This window comes from Saccopteryx leptura, chromosome 9 (genome assembly GCF_036850995.1).
Source record: "Saccopteryx leptura isolate mSacLep1 chromosome 9, mSacLep1_pri_phased_curated, whole genome shotgun sequence".
Taxonomy (NCBI): Eukaryota; Metazoa; Chordata; class Mammalia; order Chiroptera; family Emballonuridae; genus Saccopteryx; species Saccopteryx leptura.
In genome coordinates this window covers 48,267,506-48,280,069 of record NC_089511.1, presented here as the reverse complement: position 1 = coordinate 48,280,069, position 12,564 = coordinate 48,267,506, and the positions used below count along the sequence as shown (strand labels likewise).

Below are 12,564 nucleotides of genomic sequence, written 5' to 3'. Positions count from 1 at the left end.
CTTTTTATATATTCTGAAGTAGAGTTGAAACTTGATCCTTAATTCTCAAATCCAAGCTATCTCTTGGAGGCACTATGGGGTAGGACATGAGCTCTACCCTGGCAGGAATCCTTCTCTTGGTCTGCCTTATATGGTCCAGGATGGGAATAGTCATGAGAAAAAAGAGCCAATGATATTTTACTTGAAATGACCTAAAACATTTACATAATAGGAACTTCCAAATAATTTTATCCTAAAATCTAAAAGAGATCTTTCCTCAATAGAAATGGATGTTTACCCTGGAGATATGTGTCTTTTTATGTGTGTAGATACTGTGTTGAAGCAAAAGACTTTGCTTCTATCATCTTACTATCTCTCATGAAAAGCTTTTGTTAAGTATCAGTGTCAGGGGTTTAGTACAAAAATTACATGCATCCTTTCAGTCAGATTCATTTCTACTTATAATCAGGGTTCACATTTTGCTTGACAGAAAAAGTTAGCTGCTATGCCTGACCACACAGATGTTTCCCTCACCCCGGAGGAGCGGGTCCGAGCACTGAGTAAGCTGGGCTGCAACATTACCGTCAACGAAGACATCACTCCGCGCCGCTACTTCCGGTCCGGAGTGGAAATGGAGAGGATGGCGTCTGTGTATCTGGAAGAGGGGAACTTGGAAAATGCCTTTGTTCTTTATAACAAGTTTATAACGTAAGTCTTTGAAATGAGAGAATAAGACAAATATTGACGTGATATTCTGATGAGACAGTTTGGATGCCAGGAATGTTTTTGAGTTCGGACCAGTTTTACAGTCTCCCAAAACATTAAATGGGTAAGTTTTCAAATTAACTAAGCAAATGTACTCAAAGGCATCCCATATCATGTCTCAGGCTTAGGGATGGGGAGAAGGTCAGGGATGTGATGAGCACAGAGGGACAAGATAACTTCTCAAGTGGCCAGCACGGTAACCTACATGCCCTTGTCTTTAACACTCTTCAGAAATAAAGTTTCTTGTTTCATGCTGCTCTACCCCTACAGGAATGTGAGCTTTATGAGAGCAGGAACCATATTGCAGTTTCATCTACAGCAGGGGTCCTCAAACTACGGCCTGTGGCCGCATGCGGCCCCCTGAGGCCATTTATCCGGCCCCCGCCGCACTTCCGGAAGGGGCACCTCTTTCATTGGTGGTCAGTGAGAGGAGCACATTGACCATCTCATTAGCCAAAAGCAGGCCCATAGTTCCCATTGAAATACTGGTCAGTTTATTGACTTAAATTTACTTGTTCTTTATTTTAAATATTGTATTTGTTCCCGTTTTGTTTTTTTACTTTAAAATAAGATATGTGCAGTGTGCATAGGGATTTGTTCATAGTTGTTTTTTTTTTATAGTCCGGCCCTCCAACGGTCTGAGGGACAGTGAACTGGCCCCCTGTGTAAAAAGTTTGGGGACCCCTGATCTATAGCATCTGGGACATGTCATTCACATTTTAAAAATTTGATTTGATGGGTTGAAACTGGGGAATGTGTTGGCAATTGTAGGAAGGCTCTGATTCAGGGATACGGATACTGTAGCAATCAGTTTCAAGTTAGGTTTTTTTAAAGCAATTTATTTAGCTGTGTAATAATGCTATGTAGAAAGGAGCTTCCAAAATGAGTGAAAATGGCTACCTCAGAACAGCTGTGTGAAATATCATACTTCCCATTAGATAGATACGGATTGTAACATGTCCTAGTTTAAGATTTAACAGGCATGGGATTTGGATTTTTCTTATCAATTTGCCAGTTGGGAAGAGCTGATTCCAGTAATTATTTAATCTAAGCTGAAACCCTTATTTTTTGTTTTTAATTGCAAGTCACTTGTTGCTTAATTTCACTAGGTTAGTTGGGGACTTAACCTGAGAACATTTAAGAAGTTGATGGTTGACAACATTCAGCCTACCTGGGAAAATCAATTGTTTCTAGAAAATTAAACAATAAAAATGAAATTGCGGGTTATCAATTATCATCGATAGCACGCTTTCCAAAATCTTTTATTTCCTAACTAGTGTAAGTTACCAATAGATAATTTTTTTTGTCACTTTCTGCATGACTTTTGTACCCAATCCTATGGAATTATAAGTGTGATAAACACTAGACTCTGAGCTACTGACTGATCAGAATTTTTTTGTGTGTGTATTTTTCTGAAGTTGGAAATGGGGAGGCAGTCAGACAGACTCCTGCATACGCCTGACCAGGATCCACCCAGCATGCCCACCAGGGGGTGATGCTCCGCCCACCTGGGGCACCCGCTCTGTTTTAACCAGAGCCATTCTAGCGCCTGAGGCAGAGGTCACAGAGCCATCCTCAGCGCCCGGGAAAATTTTGCTCCAATGGAGCCTTGGCTGCGGGAGGAGAAGAGAGAGACAGAGAGGAAGGAGAGGGGGAGGGGTGGAGAAGCAGATGGGTGCTTCTCCTGTGTGCCCTGGCCGGGAATCAAACCCAGGACTCCCGCATGCCAGGCCGACGCTCTACCACTGAGCCAACCGACCAGGGCCTGATCATAATATTTTAATTCTCTTCTGTCATTAACCATGTGATAATCTATAATTGACTACCCTCCATTTCTTAGCTTCAAGTGATTTGTGAATGAATATCTACGAGGTTGCTTCAACTTGAAATATTTGTGACTTTATTCTGTTTAGAAAGACTTAGGCAACTAACAATTTGTGTAGCCTTTCTAAGCTTTAATTCTCTCATTTGAGAAGTGAGAGTTGTGATATCATTCCAGTATACACTATAAGTGAGATGAGGAATGCTTGTGCACCTTGTAAACAACAGAACATCAGTCATTTATAAAGTAACACATGATAATTGATCAAAAATAGTATTCATAGCCCATCACACTCTATTAATGAGGGGTCATTCATTTATTTAACAAATATTTATTGAACACTTATTATGAGCCGGACACTGTTCTCATTGGGGATACATCCAGTGGAGCAATATCTTGTGGAAACATTACTTCCACCTTACCTGGAAGTATGCACCTGGTTTGCTCTAAGGATTTTTCTTTACTTCTGCTGTCCTTTTTCCTCAAATAGGCATTGTAAAATAATTCCTAATTAGCACCTAATCCACTCAGGACACTGGCTGTCATTTCTCTTAGCTGCGAATTTTCTTTTTTTCTTTTTTTTCCTGAAGCGAGAAGTGAGGAGGCAGAGAGACAGATTCTTGCATGTGCTCAACCAGGATCCACCTGGGATGCCCACCAGGGGGCGATGCTCTGCCCATCTGGGGTGTTGCTCTGTTGCAATTGGAGCCATTCTAATACCTGAGGCGGAGGCCATGGAGCCATCCTCAGCGCCTGGGCCAGTTTTGCTCCAATGGAGGGGCAAACTGACTGCAGGAGGGGAAGAGAGAGAGAGAGAAAAAAAAGGAGAGGCAGATGGGTGCTTTTCCTGTTTGCCCTGGCTGGGAATCGAACCTGGGACTTCTACATGCTGGGCCGATGCTCTACCACTGAGCCAACTGGCCAGGACTGCGAATTTTCAGTTAAAGAGTTTTTGATATACACACCATGACACTATAGATTCATCAGTGGTCCTATGAGTCTTTTTCAGTCATGAGAGGGATTACATTGATCTTTCCAAACTTTTAATTTTTACCTGATTTTTTGTGTTGCCCCCTGCTCACATGAGTAAGATGATGCTGATTTGGGATTAAGTATCCAGAACCTGAGGAGGACCAAAGCGACCTGATCTATTTATGGAGCATCCTGACCCTCTTAATCTTAATGCTTTGTGTACTGAGCTTAACTACCCTGTGGTGCCAAAATCATAGTCAATGCCAACATTTATTTGATGGAAAGGCAGATGAACTGAATATAGGTTAAATAATATTTTTTTCTTTCTTTTTTTCCAAATGAGAGGAGGGGAGATAGAGAGACAGACTCCTGCCTGCACCCTGATTGGGATCTACCTGGCAACCCTCATCTGGGGCCATGCTCGCAACTGACTAGTTTTAGCACTGGAGCCATCCTCAGCGCCCAGGACAGTGCACTCAAACCAATCAAGCTATGGCTGAGGGAAGGGGAGAGAGAGAAGAGGGAGGGGTGAAGAAACAGATGGTTGCTGCTTCTGTGTGCCCTGATCAGTAATTGAACCTGGGCCGATGCTCTACCACTGTGCCAATCTGCCAGGGCTGGTTATAATAATTTAACATTTTCCTTTTTGAAAAGGAGACTTATTTTAATAGTAGAAACGAACACTGAGCTTTTTCTATTATATAATGCTAAAGACGTGCTTTCTCCTTCTCTAGCTTGTTTGTAGAAAAGCTTCCCAGCCACCGAGATTACCAGCAATGTGCAGTACCCGAAAAGCAGGATATTATGAAGGTATTGTGGGGTTAATTCTTCCCTGTGGGCTCAAATACCCCATAAGTATCATTATTGGTTCACACTCCCTTCCTTTCTTCCTGTCTCATCCTCTGGAGAGTATAAGCACAAAATGTTTCTTCCATTAGCAAAGATGCTTCGATTTTTTCTTACACCTTTAATTGTCATTACTAAGCCAGTGTGGGATGTGTAATTGAAACTGGCTTAGGGGGAAGGGGAAGGAAAGAAAGATTTTTATTTGTTCATTTTAGAGAGGAGAGAGAGAGAGAAGGGGAGGAGGAGCAGGAAGTATCAATTCCCATATGTGCCTTGACCAGGCAAGCCCAGGGTTTTGAACCGGTAACCTCAGCATCCCGGGTCGATACTTGATCCACCACGGGTCAGAAAGAGAAAGAGATCAATAATGTGGAAGAGACTTTATGGCGTGAAGAAGGAATGATTTCACCATTTCTTTCAGAGATTAAGAGAATGGCTATTTCTCCATATTTGTTCAAGATAGTCATTTTGGTTGGTTCTAATTATAGTCCATGTTGTCCTAAATCCCTCAACTATTTGAAAATCGCTGTTGATTATTAAGGTATGAGCCTAATAGATAATAATGTGTTTAGGGATGGCCTGAAGTAGTCTCAAAGAAAAGGAAGATTGTTGAAACATATTTATTCCTAATCAACATTTGAAACATATATAATTTTAGATATCTGTAGTTGAGAATGTATTTTTTTTTTTAAGAAGAGAAGGAGAGACAGACAGAGAAACAGACAGGAAGGGAGAGAGGTGAGAAGCATCAACTTGTAGTTGTGTCACTTGAGTGGTTCATTGATTGCTTCTTGTATGTGCCTTGACTGGGGTGGGGCAGGGGAGGCCTCCGGCTGAGCCAGTGACCCCTTGCTTAAGCCAGCAATCTTGGGCTTCAAACCAGCGACCTTTGGACTCAAGCCAGCAACCATGGGGTCCTGTCTATGATCCTACGCTCAAGCCAGTGACCCTGCACTTAAAGCTGGATGAGCCTGCACTCAAGCTGGCTACCTCAGGGTTTTGAACCTGGGTCCTCAGCATCCTAGGTTGACGCTCTATCCACTGCGCCACCACCTGGTCAAGCTGAGAATGTATCCTTTCAAATAATATTTTAAAAATGTTTTTCATTCATTGCTCTTAAAATGGTTTGGGTTGCCTGACCGGGCAGTGGCGCAGTGGATAGAGCATCAGACTGGGATGCGAAAAACCCAGGTTCGAGACTCCGAGCTCACCAGCTTGAGCCCAAGCTCGCTGGCTCGAGCAAGGGGTTACTTGGTCTGCTGAAGGCCCGCGGTCAAGGCACGTATGAGAAAGCAATCAATGAACAATTAAGGTATTGCAACGTGCAATGAAAAACTAATGATTGATGCTTCTCATCTCTCCATTTCTGTCTGTCTGTCCCTGTCTATCCCTCTCTCTGAACCGCTCTCTGTAAAAAAAAAAATTTTTTAAATAGTTTGAGTTAAGCTTATATGAAGGAAGATAAACAACACACACACACACATACACACACACACACACACACAGCCAATCACAGCATGAAATTTTAAATAACTCTCAAAGGGTATTTTACCATAAATGGAATAAAGGCTCTCTCTCACCACTTACATAGGGACTTGAAGCAGAACTCAAATTTTGTCAAATGGTCTCCTACATTTTTAAAATTTTCTATGCACACTCATCTGAAAGCTCATTCATTTCCTTGCCTTTGTGTATAATTTTCTCTCAATTCTCTTGTTCATTCTTAACCTTAGAGAATTCTGTATGGAAACCAAAGGTCTCAGGCTGCCAGTGTGACTCATTTACTCTATGTTAGGATCATTCTTGTTTTTACTTGTAGGAAAAATTGTCCAAAAGTATGTACATTTTCTTTGTTTCCGCTTGTTGAATAAATGGAGGAATGGATGAATGGATGACGCAAGATTAAGAGAACAAAAGTTTTAATGGCTACAGTCAGGAGATTTGTATTCTAGTTATAATGGGTCCACTAGCTAGTTGTATGATACTGAACAAGACTTTTAATTGCTCTAGGCCTTTGTTTCCTCATCTCTAAAAAGTGGGGGAAAGGGATTGTGCTTGAAATATATCAGAGTTCTCAGCCATTAGCAATCGTGGGGAAGTTGTTTAAGATCCAGGTTCCCCTGCTCCTTCCCTACAATAAAGATGTTGATTCAGTAAATCTGGGATTAAAGATGTTGATTCAGTAAATCTGAGAATCTATATTTTTATAAACTATGTCAGTGCATTTTATAGTCTGTCAAACCTAGGAGTAGCTGTCTACCATGCTCTTCAGTGTTCCTTCTAACTTGGATGGCATATCATTTTTATGCTATGGAACGTGTAGTTAAACCCCCTACCTAAAAATGGGTTACCTTCCTAAACAAAATGCATAAACATTACAAAGGGCATAATTTCTTCCCTTCCTTACTAACAAGTAATAGTTTGGAGTCCTAGTAAAAAAGAGATTTAATTTTTCCACCATCATCTTTGGTTACTTGTGTCTTGATTTCTAATACACATTCCAGCTGTTTTTCTTTCTCAGCTGATGATCTGAAAGACTATACTGAAAATCCCACTAATCAATATGTGTATATATTTTTAAAAGAAACTGAAGGAGATTGCATTTCCAAGGACAGATGAATTGAAAAAGGACCTTTTAAAGAAATATAACGTAGAATACCAAGAATATATGCAAAGCAAAGTAAGTTCAATTGGTACATTCATTTCATAACTTTTCTGTGCAAATATATTTTTGAATTTTATTTTCATTTGCATTTTATAAATGTCATATGCATTCAAATTAAAAATTAAAGATGCAGTGATGTAACACCAATAAAAAATTCATGTTGATATCCAGGTTAAGCACTTGCACCAAAGATGTGGTATTTTTATTTCCCTACTACAGCATCTAATAAAGTGATGCATTAGAAAGTAGATTTCCTACAGTGATTGAAATAGAGCTTTTTGACCAACTCTTGCCAAGGTAACCTTGAGCCAGGTGATGGCTCTTTGATGATGAATGGAGGTTGAGGAGCCAGGGAGAACAGGTTTCTGATATATCTAATTTGTTGGCCTTGGAAATGTGAACTAGATTCTGAGATATTACAGTCAGTATTTTATCGAGGTAGAATTATAATTGTATGAATGAAATACAGTCATATCACCAAGGGGTGATAACTTTTGGATTATTAATGAATAAACAATAAAAATGATAATGATGTCTAAGAGACTAAAAGGCATTAAAAGAAGAAATTGGCCAATCAGTTTATAGGATACTCACATTGAAAACATGAATTCTTAATGTTTTCAGTTTTATTGTAAAGGTTGTTTTGCTTTTTTTGTTTATATGTGTTATGTGCTCTGGAAGTTGTCACCTTTATTGACTCTCACTTCAGTTAATTCTCAACATGGTCGCAGAATTTCTCTCCTTTTTTGGGGGGCATAGCCAGAGGTCAGATTTGAGGGAGATGTTTTGACAAAGGGACAGAGGAAATGTTGAAATCAGAAGATTCCCGCAGGAGTGGATATTGATGATTTGATTTGAACAATGAACGATAAAAATAATTCTGGAGGCTTGGACAAAGCAACAGCAGGGGAGAAAACAGCCCAGCTGAGACTCCCTGCCATGCTCTCAGCGTGTCTGGTCATCCCTCAGGATTCCCTTGGGAGAAACAGCCTCGGCAGCTGATGCACAGTCTGCCTTTGGTGATACAAATTTCCCAGTCCACAGGAGCAGTATCCCACATGGAGGGCATGTAGAAATCTTTGGGGGGATAGCATGGCAGCTGTTATGCCTAGGACCAATGAACAGATTTACCGGTAAGCCTTTGCTGTAGGCAGCACCAGTATCCCCTGGGTGCCTGTTAGAAGTGCAGGCTCTCGGGCCCTACCTGAACCGGCCGAATCAGAATGTGCGCTGTAACAAGACCCAGGATGGTTGTGTGTGTATCCACATGCTGCTGTAAGCTGTGCACCCATCCCTCTACCTGACAGGAGCTCCCAAAGTCTAGTTTTCTTAAAATCATTTGGGGAGCTTATAAAAAAGTTATATTTTCTTACCAAATTATACCTGGGTATTTTTTGATAAGTCTTGGGAATCTTCATTTTTAACAAAAGTCCTGGTTTCGTTGTGATGACAGGACTACATTTTGAGAGCCATTGCTTAGTGATGTCCTTTCTTCATAAAGTTCCAGCAGTATGAGTTCTAGAGTCACATGCAAAGGGTTCTTGGGCAGCACCACCCAAACAGGCTTCCCCAAACTACGGCCCGCGGGCCACATGCAGCCCCCTGAGGCCATTTATCCGGCCCCCCACCACACTTCCAGAAGGGGCACCTATTTCATTGGTGGTCAGTGAGAGGAGCACTGTATGTGGTGGCCCTCCAATGGTCTGAGGGACAGTGAACTGGTCCCCTGTGTAAAAAGTTTGGGGACCCCTGCGAGAACTTGCGATGATGGGAAGTTTCTATGTGACACTCTATTATGGGAGCCACTAGCTGCATGGTACTTCAAACTTGACTAGCACGACTGAGGAACTGAACTTCTAACTTCATCTAATTCTAATATTTACAGCTTACAAAACTTAGGGAATATTTCAGAATGCACTTTCAAGATCAGGGAACGTGCAGATACTCCAATACTTTCAGCCTTTTGTATAGTGCATTTTCACCAATGAAATAAAAGTCGATTTTGCACCTCATTTCCATAACTGAACAACTTTGACTTGTCATTTGCTTTTCTGATGTTCTTGCTTAATAAAAAAAAAAATCAAGTGCTGCTTTTTTTTTATTGCTTCATATTTATTTTGAAATATATATATCCTAATTTTTGTAAGCAGTGTACTTAAACTTACATAGCCACATATGGCTAGTGGCTATTATACTGAACAGTGCAAGCTGGGATGATCTAAGAGCAGACCATTCTGACCTTGATTTTCTAATATTTAACAGCACAGGGGTGTGGGAGGAACTTGATTGTCATGACCTGTCTCTGATAAAATATGAGTGGATTTAGATCTGCTATCCAAATCGATTAAGGGGCTCTTGCCATGACATTATATATTTTTCTGTCTGTCACGTGAATGTCCGGGGGCAGATTGCAGTAACTAGTTATGTCTCTGTCTGCTGGAAGATTGAATGTCTGATCCCAGGTTGATGTTCTTGCCTTGGAAACTAACCTTTTGTTCTGGCAACCACATCTTTTTAGAACAAATATAAAGCTGAAATTCTCAAAAAACTGGAACACCAGCGATTAATAGAGGCAGAAAGGAAACGGATTGCTCAGATGCGACAGCAGCAGCTGGAAACGGAGCAGTTTCTGTTTTTTGAAGATCAACTCAAGAAGCAAGAATTAGCCCGAGGTCAGATGCGAAGCCAGGAAACACCAGCGCTGTCAGAGCAGATTGATGGCAGCGCTTTGTCCTGTTTTTCCACACACCAGGACAGTTCGCTGCTGAATGCCTTTGCCGACCAACCTAATAAAAGTGATGCAACCAATTATGCTAGCCACTCTCCTCCAGTCAACAGAGCCTTAAAGCCAGCTGCTACTCTAAGTGCTGTTCAGAGTAAGTGATAAAATGTGCCCTGAAAGACATTGGTTCTCTTCTAATGGAACTGTATTTCTGAAACAACTGGGAGGGTCCTCATTTCATTATTAATGGTGATATGTACATGAACGATATGTACATGCAGACAGAGCTAATCTTTCCATATCATATGGCTTGTACTATATGTACCCTGAGAAAGCTCTCTTTAATAATAAATGGAACCGTATATGGTACGGGGATTTTAAAAAGGAATTGCCAGCATTGTTTTTTTTCTCTTATGGTTTTAACCAAGAAACACATAAATCTTAAACACATACTGGAGATGAAAGAAAATGTTGAGAATTTGCCTGACCATTTGAATTTTAATGGTTAGCATTTCCCTGGGCCAGGAAGATCTAGTACATATGGGTTGTTAACTTCCAGATAGATTATGTGTTTCTCTCAATAATTAGTGCTGCTTAGTACCGTTACATCTGTGCTGGCAAGTTTTCAAATCAAATGGTGAATCCTTCCTGGCATTCGCTGTCAGATGGAGTTTGTGTTTCTATTTATTTTTTATTTATATATTTATTTATTTTGTGACAGAGACAGAGAGAGGGACAGATAGGGACAAAAGGACAGGAAGGGAGAGAGATGAGAAGCATCAATTCTTCGTTGTGACATCTTAGTTGTTCATTGATTGCTTTCTCATATGTGCCTTGACGGGGGGGGGGGGGTGGGGGGCAACAGCAGACCAAGTAAGTGACCCCTTGCTCAAAACAGATGAGCCCACACTCAAGTCAGCAGCCTTGGGGTTTTGAACCTGGGTCCTGCGCATCCCAGTCTGACGTTCTATCTACTGCGCCACCGCCTGGTCAGGCTTTCTATTTATTTTTTAAGAGACATGATAGGCAACCACTTAATATATTACTCTATGTCTAATTATTTCTGAAACCATCATCTTATTGTTTAATTATCATCAACTTTCATAAAGATACAAGTAATGTATAGGAACACAATAAAGAATATTCATTCCGCCTGACCTGTGGTGGCGCAGTGGATAAAGTGTCGACCTGGAAATGCTGAGGTTGCCGGTTCGAAACCCTGGGCTTGCCTGGTCAAGGCATATATGGGAGTTGATGCTTCCAGCTCCTCCCCCCTTCTCTCTCTGTCTCTCTCTCCTCTCTCTCCCTCTCTGTCTCTCTCCTCTTTAAAAAATGAATAAATAAATTTAAAAAAAATTAAAAAAAAAAAAAGAATATTCATTCCGTGTCTTATAGGCTCAGATGCAGGCAATGCGGCCTATGCACTTCCCAGTATATCTGCTTTATGCCAAAGGAAAACTACACATACATGGAAATAGTTGACCCCCGGGCATAAGTACTTGTGCTTTGTCATTTGTTTATAAAATCATTTATATGCCGAGGGTAATTTTACCTTCCTTCTAGTCAGTGTTTACTGTTTTTTAAATAAAAATTTTATTGCCCTGGCCAGTTGGCTCAGTGGTAGAGCGTCGTCCTGGCGTGCAGAAGTCGTGGGTTCGATTCCCGGCCAGGGCACACAGGAGAAGTGTCCATCTGCTTCTCCACCCTCCCCCTCTCCTTCCTCTCTGTCTCTCTCTTCCCCTCCCGCAGCTAGGCTCCATTGGAGCAAAGATGGCCCGGGCACTGGGGATGGCTCCTTGGCCTCTGCCCCAGGCACTGGAGTGGCTCTGGTCGCAAAAGAGCTACACCCCGAGGGGCAGAGCATCGCCCCCTGGTGGGCAGAGCGTCGCCCCCTGGTGGGCGTGCCGGGTGGATCCCGGTTGGGTGCCTGCGGGAGTCTGTCTGACTGTCTCTCTCCGTTTCCAGCTTCAGAAAAAATAAAATAAAATAAATAAAATTTTATTTATTGACTTTAGCAAGAGAGGAAGGGAGAAAGAGACAGGAACATCGATCTGTTCCTGTATGTGCCCTGACCGGGGGTCAAACCAGCAACCTCTACACATCAAGGACAATGCTCTCACCAACCGAGCTATCTGGCCGTGGTGTCAGTGTTTACTTTTAAGTGCTTTAAACTGACACATGGAAAGTGGAGCCTCTGATCGTTTCACTTTTGATATTTGTATTTATTTGCAGTCCCTTGCCAAAAACAGTTTTGAAACATGGGACGTAAGATTGGTCTTTGAGTTTCTTCTCTCTTTTCTGTTTCTTAGATTTAGTGGTTGAAGGACTGCGATGTGTAGTCTTATCAAGAGATCTTTGCCATAAATTTCTACTGCTGGCAGAATCGAACACAGTGAGAGGAATAGAAACCTGTGGAATCCTCTGTGGGAAACTGGTATGGTCTTCGTTTCGGGTCTCCGCCCAGGAGACTTTCAGAAGTGCTGACGTTCTTGAGATAAGCAGAATAAAAGCATCCTAAGAGTTATAAATACTAGGAAATTAACTTTACATAGATTAATTTTATAAAACTACTGTCATTAGTCACGAATTATTCTTCTAGAAAATGGATGACAAAATTTTAGGGATTACAGGTTCTTTGGACTTTCCAGACCCTCTAGTTTTATAAGAGAAATGGTTAGTTTCACATACATTTATATAATTAACTCTGCCTGCTTTTATCTGCAGGAGGTATCATTTAGCCACCCTTTTTCAGATCCATGTGGACTACAACTAGGGTTTTGTTTTCTTTAAAAC

General features: G+C 41.3%; 1 protein-coding gene across 3 annotated transcripts in view; it reads left to right on the top strand.

Annotated features, from left to right (window-relative positions):
* The window catches only part of STAMBPL1 (STAM binding protein like 1), a 58,012-nt gene that overhangs the window by 36,345 nt on the left and 9,103 nt on the right, over nucleotides 1–12,564 (top strand). For 2 of the 3 annotated variants that reach the window (XR_010747018.1, XM_066349464.1), the window contains exons 3-7: nucleotides 470–687; nucleotides 4,273–4,348; nucleotides 6,969–7,064; nucleotides 9,568–9,925; nucleotides 12,081–12,205. Coding sequence is in view for 2 of the 3 variants with exons in the window: in XM_066349464.1 (XP_066205561.1) it covers nucleotides 470–687; nucleotides 4,273–4,348; nucleotides 6,969–7,064; nucleotides 9,568–9,925; nucleotides 12,081–12,205 (873 nt within the window). In the remaining variant the exon portion in view is untranslated. The remainder of the gene's footprint in view (nucleotides 1–469; nucleotides 688–4,272; nucleotides 4,349–6,968; nucleotides 7,065–9,567; nucleotides 9,926–12,080; nucleotides 12,206–12,564) is intronic. The other variant, XM_066349465.1, reaches the window with a different exon arrangement.